This window comes from Diadema antillarum, unplaced genomic scaffold, assembly GCF_040938485.1.
Source record: "Diadema antillarum isolate AM-2024a unplaced genomic scaffold, OU_Dant_1.0 scf00000176, whole genome shotgun sequence".
NCBI classification, from domain to species: domain Eukaryota; kingdom Metazoa; phylum Echinodermata; class Echinoidea; order Diadematoida; family Diadematidae; genus Diadema; species Diadema antillarum.
In genome coordinates this window covers 308,015-335,304 of record NW_027271065.1, presented here as the reverse complement: position 1 = coordinate 335,304, position 27,290 = coordinate 308,015, and the positions used below count along the sequence as shown (strand labels likewise).

The following is a 27,290-nucleotide window of genomic DNA, read 5'->3' as shown; positions in this document are numbered from 1 at the left end:
GAAAAAAAAAAGCACAATGAAAGTTACGTAACTTCTTTCGTTTTTATAGTTGTTCATTCTTATGTATTTTAATGTTTTTGCGACCTTTTGCGTTCTATTGGGTTTGTTTGTTTGTTTGTTTGTTTGTGTTTTTTTGGGGGGGAATTTGTTGCAGACACTTTTTCAATTTGATTTCTAGCAATTGAAACGAAAAAAAAAACATAATTTGCAATCAATTTGCATACAATATCACAAATTTGAGCTGTTTTCGGGCGGATATGCATGTAAAAACATTACGTAACTTCAGAACGGAGTAGGCCTACCCGAACGTCACAATTTGGTCTCACAATACGCGGTAGACTTAGATAAACTAGAAATGTCGCTATGGCGACTGGTATGCCTCCGCCATAATGCATGGTTCTCCTAATAGGTCTAAAGTACATGTGGAAAATGTGTGATTACATTTTCATAAAATTGGCAAAATATGAAAATGACAAGTTTGTCACAAATGTGTTGAATGTTCACCTTCCTTGACCTAGGTTTAATTGGATGAATAGGAGAGCATGTATTTGGAGATTTAAGAACTTTAGCTTGACTTTGATCCATTAATAAGTTTATGCACTGAGTAATTTTCAAGGTATGGAGAAAAAGTGCACTTTCTGTATAGTAAATTGTTGCCATGTTCATGTGGCCTTTGACCCTAGAATTCATTAAGATAATCACTGTCAGGCAGAACATGCATAAATATGTATGTAGTAAGTTTCAAGATAACTTGAATCATTTCCTAGATATGGAGGAAACAGTTAGTTCAGCACTTTCACTTAATCTTTGTCCATTTGACCTTTGAGGCAAAGAAAGAAAAAGAAAAAGAAAAAACATCCCAGAGAATCTCTATTGGGTTATACATGCATACACCAAGTGTTAAAAAAATAATCCTGCTGGCATTGCATAAATATGAGGGAAATAGTAAAATTTTGAAGTGTTGCCCTTGACCTTTGACCCCTGACGGTTGACCCCATGAACCCTAAATTCTCTAGATAATCACTGCCAGTCAGTACATGTATATAACTATGTTCCATGAAGATACCTTGAAAAATTTCCAAGGTACAGAAAAAAAAAGTGAAATTTTAATATTTTAATTGACCTTTTGACCTCTGAACTTTGACCTCATGACCTGAAACTTTCATCAGAGAATCTTAATTGAGTAATACATGTATAAACAAAGTTTCAAGAAAATATCTTCAGGCAATACATAGATATGGAGGAAATAGTGAAATTTTACATATTTGACCTTGACCTTTTGACCTTTGACCTTGAGCATGTGAACCCAAAAGTTGATAGGCACAACTTCACCCCCTAATACACATACAGTATGCTAAGTTTCATTAGGATACCTCAAATGGTTTTTTAGTCACGCTTGCCACAAAATTCATTACGGACGGACGGAAGGACGGACAGACGTAAGGACGGACGGAAGGACGGACGAACAGATAGACGGACAACCCGAAAAAATAATGCCTTCGGCACCATTTCGTGGCGGAGGCATAAAAAAAAAATCATGACACGGCGCCATTAAATATTTGCGCGTTGCGGAATCATTACATTAATAATGTCGGGGGGGGGGGGATTTGACCCTCCTAAAAGATAGGGTTAAAGGGATGGTATCGTATTGGTTGAGATGAGGATTGAGCTTCAAAATTTTAGCGAGATGTACTAAAAAACCACTTATGAAATGCTACAGAGCACACAATTCAAAGTGGGATTTAAAATATATTTGATGAAAATCGGTTTTGAAATGGCTGAGATATCCAAAAGCAAAGTAAAACAAGCAATCCTAACAAAAGGTGGTTTCCATCTCTTATTAGGATCCCTTTATTTCGGGTATCTCGGCCATTTCAAAACCAATTATTTTCATCAAATAAACTTTGAATCCCTCTAAGAATTACATGTTCTTTCATATTTCGTTAGAGGTTTCTCATTATCTTACAAAAAGAGTTGGAAACCTGATGTCCCCATCTCAGCCAAAAACATACCATCCCTTTAAATCTCTGGAGCTCAAATGACAAAATCCAGACAGTTGTGTTCCTTGCAGTCAACGAGTGCAAAATCTCTTGTTTTATATCATTCTCTGTGTAGTGGAGTTGGAGCCCCGCAACACGCAGTGAGCACCAAAATACCTGAAATAACATGTTACACACGCAGGTCAATAGAGTTCATATCAAAGAGAAAGGTGCTTTCATTATTCCATTCATTATCATTTCCCGAAGCTTTACATGGCTTATGTGCATTATATCAGTCTTCCTCATCACCGAAATTGCTACATGGCTCAAAGTGCTTTACACATTGACACTTTCAACATCAGTAAATGAGAACATCATACTCCTGTGGGCAATATTCTGCTTGTACGTGTATTTCATTATCAAACATGTCATGAGAGCTGCAAACATAAACGACAGTTTCTGAAAAATACATGTATTTGGTCAGTGGTTGTATAGTTATGTAGCGCAGCACAGTCATGAAATAAAACAGACCCTGAAGTGAAATCCATGAATTTGAACAACAAACAAGTGGTACATGTATAAAAGGCATTTCAGAATAAGATGTTACGTAACTTCTGCCTACGTCTGCACATGCACAAGCGCAGACACAATTCACACTTGCCCATACACATGCATACATTACACACACAAGCGTGCCGATTGCGACATGGTAGTTGAAGCATAAATTGAGATACATGCACGTGTAGAGAGAGGGAGAGAAACTCCTCGATAAAACATAAAAAATACACGTGTACACATTTCTTTTAAAAAACACACACACACACACAATATTTTCAATGGTGTAGAATGCACACGTACACGCATATAAAAGAGTGTGTGAAATTGCAGTGATGTGACAGCAAGGAATACATAAACAAGCAAAAACACATACAAAAACCAAAAGTATCTTTGATGCACACTAAAGTGAATGCTCCATGCAAATACTACCGGTACTACATTTACTTTGGAAGGGGAGGAGATTTACACAGGATATCAGACTGTTACATTCTTTTTTGTACTGGCTCAGAGTGACGTACAAAAGGACGTACTGTTCGTGGAGCTTAAAAATAAACAGAAGATTCAACATTACCACGTGTGAAGTTGTGTCACACAAAAATGATTGTTCAAATAAATCATGATACATGTACTAGAAATGGTTCACGTGTCTGTAATGACCTGTAATGTAATTTAGTGATGAAAGACAACTCAAGTACATAACATTTCATATTCAATCATGATGTAAACCTTGCATTAGAAAACAAAAAACAAACAAAACATTCAATACATTTGTAAGATGTATACACAAAATGTGCTTGTTGACATTCCTCACTCATGTCAAATGGGTACCATTAAAACATGTACAATGTATACAACGTAGGCTATTCAAGAGAAAAACAATTTGATATTGGCAAGAGAAGTGTTTTTCAATTTGCCATTCATGGAACTCATAAACGAATACATGTACCATGACACAGTGTATACAATTTACGCACAGTACAACTGTATGACACACATGTTACAACCTTAGATTTTGTAAAACTTCAACATAGAGATCATTGAGTGATAGCAAAATGGAGTATACGATGTATTTCTAGCAATTCAGTCAATGAATGGACCTGCCATATCAATTGTGCTTTGTTTCATTTTGTTTTTGTTTTTGTTTTTGTTCCAGAAAAATGATCCTATTTTGTCAAAAAAATAAGTTGCAAATACGAGGTCCACATTACATGTTTAATGTTATAGCTTACAATTTGCAAGAAAAAGTAGGACTGTTTTGACAATTACATCTTGTATATACATGTACTGTACATTTTCATAGAATATGGCAATGAAGTGACACACAGTTACAAGTATTCACTACCTAATTAGTACGCATGAAAAGCTTATGCTAGAGTGATTTATGCATTATTTGTCATTTTATACTTCTCAAATTATTATGATTGATACCAATGACAGTGTATTTTGTATTTGATCCTTATCGATACACTTGCATAAAATATTCAATAGCCTTTCTGTCTCGCACCACACAATGGAATAAATACATGTGCATCTACCTGTATTCCTACAAGTTGTACGTAGTCTATACATTGGTCGAGATTATTCTGTCAATTATAAATACTTGTACTTCTTGCATATCCTAACCTGGATGTTGAAGGTGTCCTGTCCTTACACACTGCAGTGGACTCCCGTTAAAACGAACAAGGTTATAACGAAATTTCGTTATAACGAAGTAAAACTTCTGGTCCCAAAATTATCGCCATTGATGTCTATGGTACAAAATTCGCTTATAACGAACACGGTTATAACAAAATTTTCGTTACAACGAAATCTTTCTGAGCACCACTGACAAAGAAAAACAAAAGAAATGTGGGTGAACGCTTCACATCACTGTGTACATGTTCGCTCCTTGTGTCCTGCATAGTTTCCGAGGGGGACTTGCATTATTGTAATACAATAATCTGAAATTAAACAAGGTTCGTTTCATTGTTTCGAAGGTACTTTATTACAAAACACACAGATTCTTACACATGTACACCTAAATGTCCGTTGGTTCAGAAATGAAATAGGGTTTGTTATTACAAACATTTTGGCATTATTCAAACAGTTCGTTATCACTAAAGTTCGTTAAACCGTCAATGATATATGGTTCTTTTTACAACGGTTCATTTGTCAGATAATGATAGGAATTCTAAACTTTCGTTAATCGGAACATTAAAAAAAAGTTTCGTTAATCCAAAGGTGAAATAGGTGTGTCCAGTAACAAAACTTTGGAATTGCAAACTTTATAAAATTTGTCTTAAGATAACCGAACCTAAGAAATGAATGACGAATATTTTCCGATCAACGAGCCTTCGGAAAACGAACAACATATTTATATCTAAATTATGAACTTTCGGAATAACGAATCGTCAGAAGAGCAAAGCTTCAAAATAATGAACAAACCTTTGGATTCCCGGGAATGGCGAAACTTGGGAACAAAGAGTCTTTCGGAGTAACGAACTTTAGTAAGAAACGAATCTTTGGAATAGCGAACTGTAACGGAATCCTAAACTATTATTTTCTATACGACTTATTGTGTGACAAAAACAACTTTATACTCTCTTTTAAATGTAATATCCAAACGAAATTAAAAAGGTATACCATCCCATTTCACATAGCTTTCCAGTGTATAATGAGTATTCAACAGACATGATATATGCATGGTGGTTACCTCGTTTTTGTTATATATTGAAAAACGGCCGGTACCGAGCATTTCGTTATAACGAGAGTGCACTGTAGTATGACAGAGTGTCATACCAGCATGCAAAGCAGCATGTCCAGAAACCTTAGGGTGAATTGTACAGCAATGCTACATACATCCAATAATTGTTGGGGCAGCCTTCCACATGTCAACTTACATCCTACATTGAAAAAAAAAAAAAAAAAAAAAAAAAAAACCCTCAGATTTTTTTCTCTTTTGAGCAGAAGACATAAAACACTTACATGTAACACTCTGAATCTTTTACAATCATCAATGCATTTTTCTGGATTCATAAAACTACAGTATACATGCATACACAGTGCTGTAGGAGAGTTACAGAAGTACAATCAAGACCATTACACATGGGAGCTACACTCCTGAATGAAGACACAATTATTAATACGGTAAATATGAATGTTGAATTGTTCTCATATATCAGACTCATTGAATAACCCAGAATCTCGTGACTGGTATGGAGGAGGAAGTCTGTACAGAGGAGGGGGCTTTGTACCATGAAATTCACTGAGGGGCATATCATTATGAGCAGGCCACGATGAGTACTTGGGAGGTTCAGAAGCAGCTGCCAGCAGGTCTGGCTTGTCCATCTCAAGATTCACTTTGGCAAAGTCTGGAAGTCTGTACTCCGGTGGAGGTTGGCGGTACTGTGGCTTTGGTAGATGGGTGCTAGTGGCCTTTTTCGGAGGTCTAAAGCTTTTCACTGGTTCAAAGTCCTCGGGCAACACTACAGGATTGGCGATACCAGTCGGCTCTGTGTCCTCCAGCTCTCCATCCAGGTAGATGGGCTTGCGGTTTTTGGCATAGATCTTCTTCTCATCTCGCAAAAGGAACTCCTCACCACCACGCTTGCGTTTGTACAGACAGAAGAGGATGATGATGCAGAACAGCAGGAAAGAGAGAGCAATGACGACAGCTGGCACAACAGTCATTAGTAGATGCTTTGACGGCCCTACAGGTAGGAGCGTGACATAAGTAGTCATTGGTGTCGTACTTACCAAGCATGGACCCAGGAATATCCTCTCCACACTGGTCACAGAGAATTCGGGTTTGAGACTCTCCCGGAAGTCCTCACTGAGAGACCCATTGCCATCAACCAGCTGGTAGAACACTGCATTGATGGCCTCAGAGTCGCATCCGCTCCTGGAAATGGTCTTGTTGGAATAGGTGATGACAACCGAACCATCTCTCACAGATTCCACACTGATAGCATCTGCACCAGAGTCACCAACAAAGCTTGCAATCCTCTGACAGAGACTAACTATGTTTAAACCATCATCAACAAAATCATTGAAGTCATTTGCGAGGGTGACAATGTACTCATGGGTGAAATCTGTTGGTCGTTCCAGGACATCAACAACAAAGGCATCATACCCAACTAAACCACCAGTGTCTGTAGCAGACAGAAAATAGCTGTTGCTCACCCTCGTGACATTGTTACCCAGAGGAACTCCCAACAGAATTTGCTGATCTTCATCCAGCTGCAGCCAGTTGGACTGACTGACAGGATTGCCCTCAGCATCCAACAAATTTAGATGAAGGTTTCTTGTAGAACCATCCTCGATATCCATAAACGTGTTCTCAGGGATTGAGAACAGGAGAACATCTCCTGATGTTGTGACTATCTCATCTACAGGATACTGAAGGTAAGGTGGTTGATTCTGGGGCTCTGTGTAGTGGAAAGAAACCATACATTAGTCTTAAACAAAAGAAGCAGATACATGATCAGTGTGCTTTGCCATCAACCCAGATTCAAGGAATGGTGATGAATAGCAAAATCTACTCTTGCTGTAAATACAAGGAAACATGATGCTAGGAAAGGATCAGACTTGAGATACAAAGACAATTTTTGACAGAAGAGTTAAAGCTCAAATATTTTTTACATTCCATTTTTTAGGATTTTTACTCAAGATTCCTTTCTTTTTCAAATGTGAATGTCTGGCCTCACATTTCCATCACAAATTTGAAGTATCCTGCTGTGAGCTAAATACAAACCACATAAAGTGACAAACAGGATCATTCTTAGCATCTCGAACAACCTTGAAGTGATTATAAGCATATGTGATATAGTATTACCCTTAGTAGAAAAATCTGTGCATATTGTAAAGAAAAAAAAGTCAGAATTTTGTAGCGGTAAACATGACTGCTCATTCTCAATTACAACATCAACTGTATACATTATACTGAAGACCACGCAATCATTTCATATATACAAAATAACTGAGCATTTTCAAATACTTTCTTGCAAATTTTTGAGAAGTCAAACACACCTGTTGTGATATCTGAAGGAGGTGTAGTAGGCAGTGCAGATGTCACTGATAGTGTGGATGTCATGTCATTATCGCTGGATGATGGAGACAGCAAAATTTGGGATGAAATCATCTCGGTAGAAGAAACCATGGGCAAAACACTGGTCGGCAGAGATGGCAAAGATGGTGTTGATGACATAACTGGTGACAAATCAGGCATTGTCTCGCTAGCCATTGCAGAGGTAGGCATCCTTGAGCTAGGCATTGGCACAGAACTCAATGTCGCTGTTGCATCTAACGTAGAAAGTGGTTCAACAAAACTGGATGACATGGGAAGTGAAGATGACAACACAGGAAGTGATGAGAGCCCTGGAGAGGGAAGCCCAGGGGAGGAAGTTGGTACGTCTCCTGTTGACTCCATTTGGTCTGAGGAACTTGTGACATCAGGAGATTGTGACTGCAGACTCTGTATTGTGCTCAAACTTGGAGTGCGGATAACAGACGACAAAGACATGCTGAACAATGAGGATGTTGGCTCTGGCTGCATTGGTGATGTAGCTGTCTGCAGTTCTGATACTGTCCTAACACTACTGCTACTACCAACAAGTGCTGAGATGGTTGTTGCAGACATTGCTATTGTTGCTGATGCTATTGACAGGGAAGATGTTATCTCTGGTGCCAGGCTGAGTGGAGAACTGGAGAAAACTGTGACTGATGAACCTGCAGCAGATAAAAACAGTGAATCAAGCATGGATTCTGAAGACAGCTATGTGGTTCTTGTCACTCAATATGAAGAAGTTTGCTTTCTGTACAACAAAACAGATTCTCAATGAGCTTTCACAAAATGTCCTTTTGGACGATTTACTCAATATTTCTCACAACGGTTCAGTCATTGAGGTTGACACACCTTAAATAATAATAATGATAATAATAATAATAATAACAATAACAATAACAATAGTAATAATAATAATAATAATAACAATAACAATAATAATAATAATAATCAGTTCTTAGAATTCATACCATTGGATAGTATCTATGTCTGTACACATGTTCACATACAATATTACAATTAACAATTTTATCAAAAAGACAAGTTTTCAACCCAAAACTGACTATATTGAAATCTGTATTACATCTAATGCTGAGGGGGAGATTGTTCCATAGTGATGGTGCCATCTTTCCAAAAGCCCTATCACCAAATATCTTAAATTGAACAACATTTCAGAGAGATTTTTTTACTTTGAATGTAGATTATTTCTGGAATGATATATGGCTTGATGAGTTCACTGAGGTATGCGGGGATATTTCCATGAAAACATTTGAATACAGTGTACACGTGTCAGAACCTTAAACTTAATATGAGTCCTTGGGAATAGCGGCAACCAATGAAGACTACGAAGTATAGGAGTATATGGTCAAATTTCCTTCTGTGAGTTACAAGCCTTGCAGCTGAGTTTTGTATAAATGTTTGAGTCCTTTCAGCTGAGATTCCGGAACTCCAGTGAGGCAGGCCATTACTGTTATCCAAATGACTGAAAATTAACCCAAGCACCAGTTTCTGTAGTTGTTTTACCCACACAGTTTCTCAATTTTTCAATCCTGTGTAGACCTATACCTGCAGATTTACATACACTGTACATGCTATTGATGTGTGCTGAAGCATCCAATACATGCAGCAGTGAATGCATTAAAGGTCAACTGAAGCACTTTACCAAAGTGCAGTAAAGAGGTCAACAAAGTATACTCACCTGGGGAAGATGGAGTAATGGCAGACGAAGGCTGCATTACATCTGATGTTGATTGTAAATATGAAAACAATGAAGACAGAAGCAGTGTGTCAGTCTCAGACGAAATGTGAGGCGTGTAAGCAGTGCCCCCCACTGTGGTGATATGTCCACTCAAGGTTCCATTTAAGCTTGTTGTAAGACCTACAGTCCCAACCGATGTGTAACGTGATGAAGCAGGAGAGAAATGTGACACAGAACCAGGGAGGCTGGTTGAGATGATTGACGGCATTAAAGAAGATGTCAAGTCAGACTGAAGAGTTGTGACAGCACTGTGAGTTGAGAAAGCTTCAAAGAATGACGTAGACTGTGTGTACACCCCTGTCACAGTAAAAGGTCTGGTCATGACCACAGGTGAAGTGCGAGGTGTCAAAACAGATGCCCTGCTGAAGGGCGAACTTGCTGTTGTAAAAAACATTGAATGGGCAGATAGGTCAGCAGTGCTCCTTTCAGAAGTAGTCTCCACAGACACCGGAAAACTTGAGAACATATAAGTAAAAACTGAGGAAATGTGAGGTGAAGTGGTAAACGAGGACACAGCATTGTCAGAAGTTACCAAGCTGCTGGGTGCAAATGTAGGTGCAGAGGGCAAACCTGATGTAGGCTCTGTGAGCATGGAAGATGACAACATAAAATCACTCGTTGAGAACAATCCACTTATGTCAGAGGAAAAGGCACTTAAGACACCAGAAGTAGAACTAAAAGCTGAGAAAACTTGAGGAGAAGTGGCAAACGAGGACACAGCAATGTCAGGAGTTACCACGCTGCTGGGTTCAAAAGTATGTGAAGAGGGCATACCTGATGTAGGCTCAGTGATCACGGAGAATGATGACATAAAATCCCTTGTTGACACCAATCCACTGTGGGTCTGGAAAGTTTCACTGATGGAATAGGAAAAGGCACTCAAGGTGTCAGAAGAAGGGGCTGAAGGAGAAATCATGAAACTCCTTGAGGCAAGAGGACTGCTTTGCACATCAAATGATTGCATCCGACTCGTGACTTCCATCGAGGACACAACGGCACTTAATGTCGATGGCACATTAGCTGTAAGTTCTTCAGAGAAAGACCTAGGAGAGCTAGCCAGACTTGGGACACTTGCATGCGATGTATCCATACGAGAAGAAGTGGGCAGCACAGTAGGTGACATCAACAAAGAGCTTTGAGTTGGAAAGGATGAAGGGATGTAGGTAGCAAGGCTGGAAAGATGTTCTGTGAGTACAGTTGGCACTGCTGTTGGGTATGCTGAAAGTGATGATGATCCCAAACTTGCAAAACTCTGACTACTGGTAAGAGATGCACTGGCCATCATGCTAATGTCAGATATCTGTGTTATTCCTGATGAAGCCATGAATAGAGAGGAGCTTGAGTTCACTGCAGTGAGCGATGTCAAAAAGTCTGTCATTGGTGTCATGATGGCAGTAAAAGATCTGGTAGTTTGAATGCTAACAGTTTTTTCCGTGGAAAGCACAATAGAAGATGACTGCCTTAGTAGCACTGAACTCATCTCTGTGAATGCACTAAATTGAGAACTTTGTATACTAGTTGGCTTTGAAGCTGAAATGCTTTTGGATTGTGATATAACCTCAGATGACCTGTGAAATGTTTCAGTCATTAGCCGAGATGGCATCACTGAGGTGGTCACAGGTGATGAATTTACAAGGAAAGTGTTTGGTGTTGATCTCTCCACAGTGGTGAAAGTGGGAATGCTGACACTGCTGGTGGAGAAAATCCTGCTTTGAGTTTCTACGCTTTGGGAAGATCCAATAGAGAGATCAGTAAAATCTGAAGATGACACGACTATGTCCTCGGATGCATCAGAGGTAAATGCTGTCTGAAATGTTGAGATGACACTTGTGAATGACATCAATGACATACCATCTCCAGATGTTTGCACCAGTGGTGTTGATGGTTCGAGTTGGGAGCTTCCTGATATGTCAACATACGCTGACTCAGACAATGTCACCAGCAGCGACCCTACCGTATACCCTGATGTGACAGTTGTTACTGGTTCTGTCTGCATCATAGGGGAATATGTGTTTCTTGAGGATGTGCTGGTCATACTCAGTGAAGAAATTGTCTGGCTGGACAATGACATCACCATCAAGCTCGATATTGAAGAGGAGACAGTCTCTAACACCAAAAGAGCTGACAATGAGGACATGGGGAAACTAAATGATGGCGGAAAGGTTTGAGAAGCAATTGTTCGACTCAGTTCTAAACTTGAAGATGCTGGGAGCACTGCTGAGGACATGGACATGAGCTGAGTTGGGAAGGAAACGCTGGGCAAAGAGTCGGTGGCAGTAATGATTGATGTTGCAGTTACTACTGTTGCAGTACGGGAAGGATGTGGAGTTGGTACGACAGTCCCACCAGCATCTCGTTTCTGGCGCCCTCGGGATTCCCTTCCACTTTTGGCCAGCCTCACAACATACCAACCAAGGACGTTATAGCTGGTCGCAGAAACAAAGTGGCCGGAAGCCACATTTCTGGTTAGTACTTTTGAGAACTGATTGAGAAGTGCTTGTGTGGCACAAGGTAATGGCCATGACACAGTAAGACCTTCTCCAGTCATATCAGTGTGTTCCACATTTCCGGGACCAGCTGCAATCATGTCATTCCCTTGAAGTCTATTGATTGTTTTGCTGTGCCTTGCACTCATACTAAGCTCATGGACAGGCAGGGCTATAAAGGATGACAGGTTGGAGAGCAAATCAATCCTTCCACATGCATCCAAACTGTTGATTCTGGCCTCAAATATCACCGACACCTGTGCACTGACTTCATCTCTCTTACACCAGTTGCTGCTTCTGGATGAATGGGCCACCTTGTGCGCTTGCTGCGGCCTTGCTTCCCAACCATAGAGTACATCCTGACTAACACGTGCCTGTGATTCCAATAGCACATCTATGGCAAACACATCCTCAGCAAGAACTACTGAAGACTCTGATGTCCTGTTCACTGCTGCTACCTTGATCAGATAAAACCCCTCATCACTGATGAGAGGTACTCCTTGCAATGTGCTTGTGGATTGATCAAGCACAAGCCAGCTTGGAATACTGCCAGCCCCGACCTCCGATACCTGAAATCGTTTGGGAAATAAATACCAAAACAAATAAAACAATAACAAGGCATGCATAATCCTGCTTCTGAACAAAACATGTCAAACTGTCCATCAGATTGTTACCACACTAGTGATCTACATTGTATTCCATCCTCAAAAAAAAAAAAAAAATGTCTCTATATAAACAAATAGGTTCTTGAAGATTAGATTTTAAAAGCTTTGAGGGGTGTAATTTTTATGGCAAATTTCAAGTTTCATGTGTATTCCAGGTTTGTCATCTATGGTATATGTGGAATAATACAGGATATTTGTAGTTAGTGTATACTTGTTGCGTCTACTATCATTTGAGCAATTATAAAGTAGACATAATCAACTAAATATCTACATATGTTAGCATAGCATATAATAACATGAAACTATTCACTGGTCATCTGTGAATATACATTGCAAGCTAGACTGATGCAATATTTGTAAGTTCTTTTCTCCCATTGTTGTTGTTGTACAGACTTACACAGCAGCAACAGAGAGAGAGAGAGAGATAAAAAGCGAAGTGAGTCTTCAAGAAACCACAAGTTACGTAAAGTGGCAACATACCTGATGCTGTATACCTCCATATTCTTCAGGAGCCGGTTCCAGCAGGTTAATAGAGAAGCTGAAGTACTTCCCAATAACTGCTTGAGTGTCATGAAGTTGCAGCCTCCCTGGGAGTGGTTGCTCAGCTCCTTCCACAACTTCAACATGGGCAGGACATTGTATCAAGATGACAGCAAACAGAAACAGAAGGAGAAAATGATGTTCCTGGTACACGCAGACTTTCATCACTCTATTGCTGCGGCACACACCACTAAGTCTTCCAGTCCTGGTAACAAGGCATATCCACATGGTACTTGAAAGCACACTAACAGTGAGACATGGATCATGTGTATCACCATCTCTGAATCTCCAGATCGTCATCCATCATGATCCGTTCTCTATCAAAGACAAGATTAGACGTGAGATGGAAAGGCTTCTGAAATTTTAAGAAGTTTTTAGTATCGTGATACCTTTAATTCATCACAGTACTGTATACAATATCAATGTTGTCATTTATGAAACAAAACAGCGAATAACTAATGCAGTTTCCTCTATTAAATGAGAAAAAATACAGGAATTGGGAATTAATTGCCCAATATGTTAAGCAATGTCATTTGAAAAACAAAAAAGTAATACTGTTAAGTGGGATACTAAATATCAGTCACAATGGTCACATGAATCTGCCTGCATAAAAAATACTCCTCACCCATTTAATAGAGTCTCTCTTGTGAATTGAGCTTATTGGGTTTGTTTGTTTCTTTGTTGTTTTGAGAAATTTTAGCTTTTTCCTGATAATCTATTAAAGAGAGAGAGAGAAAGATATTACAGATGTGTTACGGAATAAATTTCATGCATCCCTCCAGACATGATTTTTTTTCCCCCCTCCATACTTTGAATCAAATAAGTCTCAAACTTCCCATAAACTACTGCAAGAGCCTAAATCATATACACACATACTGTAAAGTAGTGGCACCAACAACTGCAATTGAGTACATGCCTTTCTGTCAACCTGGAAGTTCAAGAGAAAGGTATTCAGGTAGATTTGACTCAAAATCAAGCTCCGAGCTCCATTAAATCACGGATGATATATTCCAACGGACAACATCCTGTCGACTTAACTTAGTCTTCATCTATTCCGATGAAGAAGACAGAGAAAATGAAGGAGGAGGAGAAGAAGATGGAGAATGATGATGATGAGGTGGCTGGCGAGGCAGTGCATCACATGTGACCATGCATCACAAAATCAACATGAAGTCAGACATATTGATTATGTGTAGGGACTTAAAATAGATGAAATGGGTCAACCAAGTCAATCTTGAATTTTTCAAATTTTCTAAATGTTTAAATTTGGGATCATGAACCAAACGGGAAATTGTGTTCTCAGCAGTTTTTCTAGAACTTTTTTTTAAAGAAAAGTGTGAGTACATTTGTAGGTGTGTCTTAGAGTCCCCATTTCATTTCTTAAGAATCCTGTACACACGTGATTCTTAACTCTAATAAATTTTACAAGGCTGATTTTACTGCTTTGAAAGTTGGTATTAGTCATGAAGGGAATGAGTGAATAGACTAGAGCAAAATCAATTTCAGCTCAATTTGATTATTCCTTTATTATTGTTGCTATGAAGTTTTACATCCCGTTTTTATCCCTGCCATGCTCAAAGCACAGCTCACAGTCAGATAAAGTGCTTGAATAGAACCTACAGTGTACAATGTGTATACTTCGGAGACTCTTTTCTCAGTAAGGCCTAAGGGTATTACGGGTTAGCAGGGCACATTTTAGATAGAACAAAAAAGTATGTGTGGGACTATTAAAGTACTATCCACATGCTATGAAAATGTACTGGCCTGACCAATAAATTGATTAGAAATGAAGCAAAAACAGGTAAGAAACTGTATTCAATCATAATTTCTAAATCGGCTTTGGGGCCGGGCCTACAATCTGTAGATTCTAGATCTATATTTTAGTAAACTGTAACAAACATGCTGCATGACTTTGAAATTCACGTGTATGAGGGCGCAGCGCCGACCTTGTAAGCCATGCGAGGAACAACATTACACGCACTAAATAGTCAATGCCAATGGAGAATGAGAATCAACACTAACAGGGCGGACATGGGATTCAACACTGCAGATCTATTTTATAATTTACATACTTGACATTCTCGTGCGTAGCCATCTACAGTACATCTAGAACTAGCAGACACTAAATTCACATGATTTAATTTACTTGGTCTTTAAAGGACAAGTTCACCTTCATAAACATAAGGATTGAGAGAATGCAACAATATTAGTAGAACACATCAGTGAAAGTTTGAGGAAAATTGGACAATCGATGCAAAAGTTATGAATTTTTAAAATTTTTGTGTTGGAACCGCTGGATGAGGAGACTACTACAGCTTGTGAGTCATATGCGTACAACAGTATAAAGAAAATGTAAAGAAAATTCAACATATTTTCACTTTTTTCGCATAATAAAAGAGCACTTGACTTGACTCTTTCTAAAGGGGGAATAATATTACCCATAACATTTGTCGGTAACGAGTCGAGGGAATGTGTACTTTTTGCAAAAGATGAAATTTTGTGAAATTCTCTTTATATTTTCCTTATATTGTTGTACGCATGTGACATCTAAGTTATTCACACACTGCAGTAGTCTTCTCATCCAGTGGTTACTGAACAAAAACTTCAAAAATTCATAACTTTTGAACGGATTGTCCAATTTTCCTCAAACTTTCAATGATGTGTTCTACTAATATTGCTACATTCTCTCAATCCTTATGTTTATGAAGGTGAACTTGTCCTTTAACTGCGATCAGCCCCAGCGCTCCCACAGTATACAGTGTAACTGTGTCCAAGGTCAAGGAGCGTCCCAGGGTTACTAACTTGGTCTTTAAGCTTAGGCCTTAGTTTTGGGGTAGATCTAGGTTAGCAGAGCCAATTTGAATTGAATTAATACATCATTTTAAAGCTGAAGTCTAACTGTTACTCTTTCAAAATCTGCTTTTAACTAAAAATTAATTTCTGGCGACTTTTTGTTGGTTTACTGTATGATGCAGGATCACATACACTATAAAATTACATAGTATGGTTGCATGGTAGCTCTACTACTTATGGACCACCCTTTTTGAAACCGACCGCTTAGTTTTAGCGCACAGAACGCTTTGCCTTAGTATGCATTGCACTGCGCGCAGAGCACATAATTTCATAAAAATGAATTGCATTGGCTTTGACCGTTGATGAGGATGTAAAGAAAACACGAAAACTCAGCGTTCATTAATGGTATTAATCAAGGACAAAATTTCGAATGAATTTATATACTTAATAATATTTCAACCAAATCGCAATGTAAACAATATGTCAATGCATTTTCTAAAAAGTTTCGTACAACAAAATATCAAAGTTAAACAGTTCAAAGATCATCAAACTCTGAGCTCTGATTAGTCAGAATATTCTTGAAAGACAAGTGATAAACCACGATAGACCTAAAGGGTTTAAAGTTTAAGTTAAAGTTTTCATTGAAACACAGAGCAATATAAATACTTATTTTTTGTGAGCACCCCCCTTGCCTGGAATCACCTCCCAGCAACAGTAATCAACAGCTCATGTCCAGAACCCAGTTAAGTCTTCAATTCAGAATTCAGAAGATAGAAAAAAAAAGCCACCTTCATTACGATTAGTACATTATTTAGTTCAGCCCTCTCTCCCCGCTGCACTTATATAGTCTCGATCTATACCATGGCATCCGGTCCAGCAGCGTATTGATCCAGATCCAGAACACGTTGTTCAATACAACTCGGTTTTGTGCGCATTGTCAACGCAAAAACAGCGGTCGATCTAGATTCTAAACACGGAGCGGCACCGCGGGGAGCTGAAAAGAGACTACTAAGTTCGAAGGAAAATCAAAGGGACGGCAATATGTTTGCGCTGAAACTTCGACTCGAAAAGCGAACCAAAACTCTCAACATTTCATTTTGATAGTGCTGCCACTGCTGGATTACATGAACTTCAGTGTTAAACATTAAACACTCTTAGTCATCACTAACACTACGTAAATACTAAGACATGGGACTACACACAGTATGCTAGCCTGACCTGGCAGAAAACAGTTGGGCAATGATGTCCATTCTACACTATCTTCTTGCCCCTTCATTTGCTGCTACGCTAACTTTTATGTTTGACCTTCTCAAACTCTTTTAACAATAAAATTAGAACAACTACTTAATAGATAAAGCCATACCATGAGTAAAAATTTTCTTCGGTGAAGTCATCATAACTTGGCAACGGACGCGACGCTCCATCAATCTGAAGTACCGTCCCATAATGCAGTTTGCAATATGATCGTGATGACAACATCCGCTTGCGAAATTCTGTCTGCTAGTAAATGTGTGCTGATCCAAGCCAAAGATGTCGTTGTCGTGTTCTGTGTCAACTTTTGTTCAAAATTCTAAGAGAACGATAGAACGAGGGGTACGTGATATTTGCTGTGGCAAAGAAAATATTGTTGTTGCCATCAACTCGGAACAAGCCGATCTTGATCATTTGGATTTTCAGGTAGGCGGCGCATCATCTTACCTTACAATATGAATGTAACCGCAGCATGCGCATGCAGCAGCGACCCCATAGTCTACGTTTACTGTGTAACCCATTGACATTACAGCGCCCCGCGCGCGTTTTTTTTTAAGACGGCACAGATTGGGGCATGGCGCGTGTTAAACCTATGGGAAAAACGTTGGGTTAGGGTTTTCGGTTATGGTTATGGTTAGGGTTAGGGTTAGGGTTAGGGTTAGGGTTAGGGTTAGGGTTAGGTTTAGGGATAGGGTCCCCGATAGATTTTTAGTTTCCCCAATCTGTGCCGTCTAAAAAAAACACGCGCCCCGCGCCGGGGGCGGTTTTTTTTAAGACGGCACAGATTGGGGCATGGCGCGTGTTAAACCTATGGGAAAAACGTTGGGTTAGGGTTTTTGGTTAGGTTTAGGGATAGGGTCCCAAATAGATTTTTAGGGTCCCCAATCTGCGCCGTCTAAAAAAAACACGCCGGGGTTAACATGAATGATACATTAACCCATTATGCATGCACTGCACTGCACTGGCCACACTGCTATCACCACTAATTGGCACTGTCTGGCTGCTGCATGCCTGTTTCTTTTCAACAAAGTAAATTTACCAACTGTTACACCGGTAATTATGGTATTTAAGGTTCTACTCCATTGCCATGCAACTTCTAGCGTTAATCCAACTATAAATGAACTTCGAAGTTTTGGCTTTCGGAGATTGCTACAATTTTTGGTACAAACAGTGAAATGCAGTACGGCGCTACGTCCAAGAAATATTTGTAAATTGTAGGGTCTAACCGTTTTAAATTAAATAGTTTAGGCCTACTTCATACTTGACAGCCACATAATAACTGAATAAGTATGTTAGACCCAGGCATATAGCATACTTTAGGGATGATTCTAAACTGCCAAACTGGCAATCCAGGATTTTAGGGGGCTAAATCATTTTAGACTTCTTTGAGTTCTAACTTCATCAGCACAGTCCCTTATCAAAAAGTATTAAATTTGTATGTGCCATATGATGGAAACCCCCTGTGTGCCACATTATGCTGAGCCATCGACGTTGTCATGCTTAGAGAAAACATTCTGTTTTTCAAATCTACGTCACTTCCATAGATGTATAGTGAGAGAAAAGTTGTAGAGAAAATGCCAAGCTTGCTGGCCTTTGATTTGACCGAAAGATCGGTCTGTACATGTATCTGTGCGTCGGGGAATGTTCCGCGGGAGACTGCGTCTGGCTTCACGGATCCCCTCGGAGGACAGCGTTAATGGCAAAATATAAAAAAGTCCTCCGGACAGACGGATCTTTCTGTCTAGCCTTTGATGTATTGTATGGCTAATCTATGACTAGTTTTCTTTCAATTGACTTGGAGCTAGACAACTGTAAAGGCATGACTTTGCACGCAAAACAGTGAGAGAAACTTAGAATTTACACGCAAATCCTGTAGGGAATGCCGCCTCTCAGTCAATATCATAATATAAAATGCAAGCTATGTGTGAGCTAGAGGAGCGATATTGCGAGAAATGCTCACTGTACTGCGGCATTTGGCGATTTATCGATCGGTTTGGGCTGGTTTGTGCGTTTGAGCAGAATATGCGAAGTTGGCACGCCGTCAACTGAGTTGGACGTGCGAACATGGCACATAGAGAGTTAACCCCAATCCTAAACTCTAACCCTGTTTTAAAACCTTAAGCGAAGGCCACCTTAATATAAACTTCATTATATATCACTTTGAGGCCTACAAATTTACTTATTTTTTCCCCATTTTCGTGTGGGTAAATTACATTATGGCTGTGCTGAAGTTAGAAGCCTAAAATAATACAGCGAATAAGGTACTGATAATACAGTGCACTTTAAAGCGAACACTGTTAAATTTATAATGAAATTCCTGTTACAACGAAGTAAAAATCTGGGCCAGCACATTATCCACTCTATGTATTTTTATTGTTTATTTGCTCAGTTATAACAAATTGACGAAAGAAAACTGCCGGTAATGAGGCTGAGCACTTCATTATAGTGGGAGTCCACTGTGCAGGGAGGTATTTAAGTGCACAATTGAGAATAATTTAGCCCCCTAACACCCAGGATTGACACTTTAAACTATCCCTGTATAGTCCATAGAGGTCCACTCCTGCCATCATGATAATTATAATAGATTGAATTCAAATTTACCTTTAATTCGCTGACTATCAGCCTATTAATCAATATATCTGATAACTTAAAGTGAATGTGTTACAAACCCATGTAACAGGTGTACTGGAAACAAAAACATTAAACTAAGTCTTAATTTTCGAGATAGAGTGGAAAATATGCATTTCAGTCCTGGAAAGAATTTATTTGGCCGACTAACAGAAATTTTGCAGACCACAATGAACTACACAATGAAAACATGAATAGTTATGGGTTTGAAAAAAAACGTTATGGAAAAAAAATTTATCTGATACAGCTTTAAAATTAAGTAACTGAGATGCATGGAATATGTTGTGAGCACTGTTGATTTTAATAGTGTGCTGTCTGCTATACTACTGGCTTCAGGTAAATGCACTTAGATAGGACCTGGCTTCTTTGCTGATCATTGCACGTGTCCATGTTTGTATAAGAAATGCAGGATTGGGACCAGTTGACCTTCATTTAAAGAAATTTTGTTGAACATAGCATTATAAGTTCATTCTATGATGAGCACAAAACACCAGAAACTTCCATTGTTTTCCTTCTACAGTGTATATTAAAAAAAAAAATCAATCAGATCAACATCTCTCTCTTTATCTCTCACTCACAATAGTATACCCCAGACAATGTACCAGGTTCTCATACGTGTGGGATGGATCCTCGAGAAATACAGTATTCTGGCTGCTCCTGTAGTCATCCAACCTGTGAGCATTCATCGTGTGAATGCATCAATAGATTTGGTCCAAACTACACCTCATCAGGTCAGCTCTTGCGAAAGGATGGAGAGGAGAGATCTATTAAATGGGATGTAAAGAATGGTGACTGTGAGATGTACAGAATTTCAATGCCCATCTTTGAGTGCAACGCCTCTTGCTTGTGTGGGGAGCGATGTGAGAATAGGCTGGTGCAGAATGGGATCCGGCACAAGATGGAGGTTTTTCGGACAAAGAGCAAGGGCTGGGGACTGCGGACCTTGGAAACGATACCAAAAGACTCGTTTGTGTGCGAGTATGCAGGAGAGGTGTTGACGACTGAAGAGGCAAGAGAACGAGTGGGCGCCATGCAAGCTGGTGACATGAACTTTGTCTTTGTGCTAAATGAGACGTTTGGAGGTGGTCAAGCCAGCAGGACATGCATAGATGCAAGGTACAAGGGGAACATCGCACGCTTCATCAACCATTCCTGTGAACCAAACCTCTATTTGGTAGCTGTCCGCATACACAACGAGATACCCCACGTGGCTATGTTTGCCCTGAGGGAAATCAGTCCAGGCCAGGAGCTGACCTACCATTACTGTGGTTGCTCTGAGAATCCACAGAGCAGTCGGGAGATGGCTGCAAATGAAGGAGGGTTATCATGGACGCCATGCATGTGTGAAAGCCCATCTTGCAAGAAATTTCTTCCACGTGATGTGTCCATCTGAATCCAGTGCTGTGACGCGCATCATAATTTCTAATGATTACACAACTCATTGTGCATGGGGCATTTACTGTCCTGAGGTTGAGTGTAGTCTATTTCTAGTCTTGCCACCTTTTCACCTAAACAATTCTGGTAGAGATGGAAAGTGCAATATCTAACATAACAGACATAGATATAATTATATTTAATGTAATAAGCATTTTAATCCCAAGTTCAGCCAATGAGAAAAAGTAGGGATTGACACACACGTAGAACAGCCAAATCAAAATATTTTCAGTATATAGTACATGTATTCAATTTTGTTGCCCCTTGAGAAAGCATTGCTATGTATTTTGAAATAAAAACTACCTGTTATCTCAATTTGATTTCTACATATTATTTGATATGTGCAGTTAGCAGTTTGCCCCTTGCTGAATCCTTATACATGGCTCGACACTAACTTTTTTGTTTGGTGGCCCGATGGGGCCACCAAAATCCTAAATTTCACATTTTTGGTGGCCCGAGAGAAAAATTTGGTGTCCCCCCAAAAAACTAATAAAAAACATTAAAAGTCCTTTTTTTTTAATGAGTCAAATATTTAAGTTTTATGATAGTGAGAATTAGAAGTTGGACATATCTACTCATAAATAAACTTCAACAAACTTGCAGCACTCACTCTCAGGCACTCATTCAGTCCTTTTCATCCATCCTTTAAACAAATTTAACTGCTAATTTCCGGCGCAAAAAGTTTTAAATTCATTGACATACTTTTCAAAAACTTTTGGTGGCCCGAGGCGGGCCACCAAATTTGCCCTTTTTTTGAAATTTGGTGGCCCGACTTTCATTTTTGGTGGCACCGGGCCACCAGGCCACTGTTAGTGTTGAGCCCTGCCTTATGTGTTGTTTTTGTTTTTTCAGAATAATGTATTACAGTGTACTATCTTAGTTTGTTTCGTTTTTGTTTGTGAATCGGTGCATTATCTGCAGAATATTAGTTATGAGCAAGGTTATGCCCTTGACTGTCGTTCGATGTACCATAATAATGTCTGTCATCAAGTGACAAAAACAAAAAAATGCCAAAAATCAAGTGGCAAGACAGCAACCCCATCCTATAGATATTCATACAATGCAATTTCTAGTTTCCAGTGGTTTTAATAGGATTTTTTACAATGTGAGATTGATATTTGCTTTTGTGCATGGCTCCAATCATGGGTACCCAAAGTGTAACACCAGGGTCAAAAATGAAGTTCGTGGAATGAAACTGATTCTCTCCTTACAATCTTCCTTACACCCTGTATTACTCACACACCAATTTTAAGAGCTCTTCCATGGGCAGTGCACATGTAATCAAACATCAAAACATCAAGTGTCTTTTGTTCATAACTCCATGTCCATTTCCTTTTTTTTTTTTTTAATTCATTTATGGAAGCAGTTTCAGAAAAACTTCAGTGATATATTAGTTGATAATTTGCTATGACTATCATCATATACCAGAAATTCAGGGATTTGCATCTTCACCAAAGCATAGTGATTGAATCCATTATGGACAATAGTTATGAACATAAGATTTTGTGACCTGTGCTGAAGAAATTTAGCAAACATCCCTGAATTGATATCATATCCCCATTAATAACATTTCAATAAACAAAGGCAATGGAGTGGACCAACATATAACATAACTAAAGTTGTATCATTCTTATTCTTTTTCAATGTAAGTATTTGCTGTTGTCAAAAAAGATTGTGTTCATAGCTGTAGGACACTACTGATGGTTATTTTAAAGAAACAGATTACTCTTATGCATCAAAACTTACAAGGAACTAGTTAAGACTAAAGAAATAATGACTTAAAACCAAATTAATTTTACAAGATTAATTTTAAGATAAAATTAATGTGTTAATTTTATGAAGTTGTCATTTTGTTCTTAACTGTTGGATGCATAAGATACAGTGTCCAAGTTATGAACATAAGGAAGAGATGAAAGGAAGTACAACAATATGTAGTATACAACAGATGAAATCATTAGTTGTTTGTGTTTTTATACTGAAAAAGACAGAATAGCTCAGAATTGTTAAGAAATAGCTACATAACATTTATATTAAATAAAAACTGAATCTTACGTTCATAACTCTTTTGTTCATAACCATGTCCGCCTTCGTAATCGATGAAAAATTTTTAAAAAGATGTAAAATGCTTATGTAAAGTAATAATTTTATTTTCTTATATTTTTATGAAAGCAATCCCTGGTGATACAAAAGTTTAGAAAATGATTTTCCATTACTTCAGAATAGGGCAGTATTATGTTCATAACTGTGGACACTAAAAATTCAAGTGATGTTGCAAGTGATAGTATATTTTTAATATCAGAGTAATGGGGAATAATAAACCTTTTTAATTGTTGGACTGTTACTCTGATCTCTTTTGAATGCTATATTACAAAACAGCTATTGCAATATCAACTGCAATTGTGTGATTTATCTATATATGTTTGGTGGACACCAAAAGTTATGAACAAAACCCTAAATATTAATTCATCCATATATTCTTATTTGAAGAGCACATGGCTTGCTCTCAATATAATTTTTTTTTTTTTTGTACTATACTACTTCATACATTTCATTCATCAAATGCCCAACAAAAGCACAATCCTTCCTTTTAATGATTGGCATGAAATTGTGCTGTTTTTAATGTTACGTTTGAAAAGCCAAAAAACTGCATTTTTAAATCTGAAAATGGCTGTAAATACAAAAATATTTTTCTAAATAATACAAAACTAGTCTTACAGCTTCCTTAGCTTTATTTTGTTAAATCTTTATCAGAAAATAGCGCCTTGGTGCGGTCAGCAAAATTCTATGGATGTTAAAAATATTGCAGGATGAAGGGTACCCATGATCAGAGCCATGCACTTTTGTTCGTTCAAGTAAAATACAGTTTAACATAAGCTACATTTTTTTTTCTCTTTTGCAATATTAAGTATGCAAAACTGGTGTTGCTACTACACTGTACGTCTGCCGTTTGTGTGTGTGTATGACCTTACTTTTTTTATACATCATGTACTATACAAATATACTGAAAGATGGCAGAGAAGTATAAAGGCCCTACCAAAGATATCACAGATCAAGTTATCAAGGTACAGTACCAAAGATGACTCGAAACAAATATCTCATGCAATTAAAATTATCCCACTAGATTTTAAAGAGAAGTGCCACAAGACTATACACACAAAGTTTGCTTTAGAGGAGATTGTGGGTATAAAGCCAGTAATTGATGCCAATGGTATGACCAGATAATGAGATAATAAAGGTTCACATTAAACTAACATTTCACTGCATATTTAATAACTTGGGTACAGTTTGGTAGAGTGTGAGCTGAAACAATGGTACACAAAACAGTTTGAAGAGAAAGAGACGCTAGTAACGTCACTTTCAAGTTTGTTTTTTTAGCATTTTTGTAGTCACAAGATTCAAATAAAAAAAAGTGCAGCTGAATTGCCACAATATATTCTCTTCAGTCCTTGTCTATTCATGCTTCTGTCTTGCTTGAAGGTTGTGTGTGTGTGTGTGTGTGTGTGTGTGTAATACACTTGAATTGTCATGGGAGGTATTTACAGAGAGGAGAGTAGTGAAATCGAGCATAAACATTGCTTTAATATACAGTACTGCATTTAGACTTGTTTTCAGTTATTATGGGTCACAGGAAAAAAGTGTGTTTGTACTCCCTCGAAATTGCCAACGTCGTTCAAACATCCAAAGGCAGAATCTGTCCAGAATAAAAACATTGGAAAGATCACGTATTTGTGAGCAACATCATGGTCGAGTCGTAGCTGACCATATCATGACACTGACATTTTCATACTAAACTTAGACATAATCACGTCGTGAACACGGTAAAAGAAAGACACAAAAATACTTCAGTTTCAGCATAATTATCATGTTTTTAATAGTCAATGAGTTTTAGTTTCCATTCCATTCAAAGGTGCATGTATCAGAGCTTTGCTGCTTCATACGTGCATAATTACTTTACCATACACCAAATGAATAGTACATAATAAAAATCAATTGAGTTAGAAATTGCAATCATCTCCCACATTATACAGGACTGGAAGTCAATACTAGCAATGCAGTGTTACACACACATCAAAAATCATGACAAAACTACCAAGATGGAATGTACATTTGCACCATTATTATGAATGACTTAAGATTGAAATACAATGAATGTGATAAATTATACACAAATCTACTGCAACATTATATAGATGATGGCTGGCGGGGGAGGGAACGTGCCGAATATTCCACCCGAAGGGTTTGAAATGCTATTGAGGGAGGTTAGAAGTTATAGCCTCCCAAAATGGCATTTCAAACCCTGAGGGTGGAACGTTTGGTACATGTTCCCGACAACAAAAGTCATCATCTGTTATATTCTATATGGGTTAGTCAAATACGTCCACGTCTGCAACCACAAGCACAACGACTCGATCGCTCGCGCAGGGCCAAATTCACTGTGCGCGCAGTCATAGGCCTTCTTTCTAGGGAGAACATTACAAAAATGTTTTGCCCATGGGCAAACATAATGAATGTGCCTCCATCACATGACTGTGTTTAGCCTATCACTAACCGGTATTTGACTAACCCTTTTAGTATAACATACTTTAATAGCCCCTTACAAAGGCAGCTCACAATGGACTGGCATACGCACATTGAGTGGTGGACTTGCATACAGCGATTGGAGCTCGCTCAGCTGTGCTCACAGGTCACTACACTAGCTGTGACTGTTCACATCCACAAATTATTGCAAGCTGCCTTTGAAAAAGGCTAGGGCATCAAGAACTGAACAGGACAAAACATGATTATTGTTAAATATTTTTAAGAAAAAGGTAAAGTTCACTTGTACCAATTTACCTTCTCTTTATATTGTACAGTCATCTTGTTGTTTTTATTGATCCTTCTACAACCTCTTACATCTAGTACTTCACAGTAAAAGAATGTGACATACTGATGTATTGTGATTTTAAATGCATATCGGTACAGTATGTGTACAAAGCGTAGATTTTGGAAACGACAGCTATTGCAATAACAGAGCACAAGTTTGTGAATAACTAAAACAGAGGCAAGCAGTAATCATTAAATTCCTTTTTTCAAACACTCTTGGATAAATCTATTAAGTAACGTTCAGACGGTGATCCCTAACTTCGAGGAAAAGCTTGATATTTGGGGTGCCAAGTGTCACAAGGTCTCCTTCATCACAAAATGACAATTCATCAACGAAATGACAATTAGTGTTCATCATGACGAAAAAAAAAAACACCATACAACACTTAGCACCCCATACTGAACTTTGAGCTTATCTGTGAAGTTAAGGATCACCATTTGAATGGAATTTAAGACTACCATCCATGCTGAAATGGCATGCATAGTAACATACACTGATAACAATTACAAGACTTCTGCAGGTTTGTCCATTTAAACTTAATGGTCCATTTAAACTTAATGGATCAAGAGCTACATGACTACTTTTACAGATTGTGAAATGCACATTTTTGGTTCAAGATAATATAGCTTGAGGAAAGGTGTACTTGACAAGTCCCTGTTCAGTTGTGAGGCTTCAAAATGAAAACCAAAATATCTGCTTGCATGACCGCAAGAGAGACTGTAGCACACAGACTACCTCCAAGTGAGGTTTACACAAGAATCTTGACTGAAGTCAATTTGAAATTCAACCAATATGACAACTTTCCTGCTTTACTAGTTGTCTCTGACCCAAAACAGAGGAAATAAGAGAAAAAAAAACAGTGCACATACATGTATAACTTTATGATACAGTGAGTCACCTACTCCACATCTATTTCTAAGTTGGTTGTACATACTGATTTTTTTTTTTAATCTGAAGTTTTTGCAGATTTGTTCATCTTGCCTGTTTCAGTCTCCAGAATATAAAATCAAATTTCAGAATAAACTTTAAGGAAATTCCTCTTTAAGTTAATTTTACATAAAATTAAATAAACACTAATAAGCTGTTTCACCTTCAGCAATTCACTTCAGCATCATACAAAACATTAACTGTACTCAACATACACTTTGTAAAAATGAACATTGACAGATACATTCACATAAATAGAAAGGCACTAAGTGGAGTTTTCATGGCTTTTACGTCTTCAGTCTCATGAAGGTTCCCATAAATATGTAAAAATTATATCTTGATGTCCAAATGGAGAGATATGTGTA

The 27,290-nt window shown here is 38.3% G+C and overlaps 2 protein-coding genes across 2 annotated transcripts; one reads left to right on the top strand and one right to left on the bottom strand.

Annotated features, from left to right (window-relative positions):
• Positions 1-5,687: 5,687 nt before the first annotated feature.
• Positions 5,688-13,256, bottom strand: LOC139722895 (uncharacterized). The gene is made up of 6 exons (XM_071634175.1): positions 12,969-13,256; positions 11,189-12,392; positions 10,533-10,684; positions 9,462-9,522; positions 7,545-8,243; positions 5,688-6,943 (listed from the first exon to the last, which is right to left on the bottom strand). Exons 1-6 carry the CDS (start codon positions 13,254-13,256, stop codon positions 5,688-5,690), a joined length of 3,660 nt encoding a protein of 1,219 aa, XP_071490276.1.
• Positions 13,257-17,423: 4,167 nt separating this feature from the next.
• On the top strand, positions 17,424-21,093 carry LOC139722893 (histone-lysine N-methyltransferase SETMAR-like). The gene is made up of 2 exons (XM_071634174.1): positions 17,424-17,498; positions 20,284-21,093. The coding sequence occupies exon 2, from the start codon at positions 20,323-20,325 to the stop codon at positions 21,091-21,093; it is 771 nt and encodes a 256-aa protein (XP_071490275.1). The 5' UTR covers positions 17,424-17,498; positions 20,284-20,322.
• Positions 21,094-27,290: the final 6,197 nt, after the last annotated feature.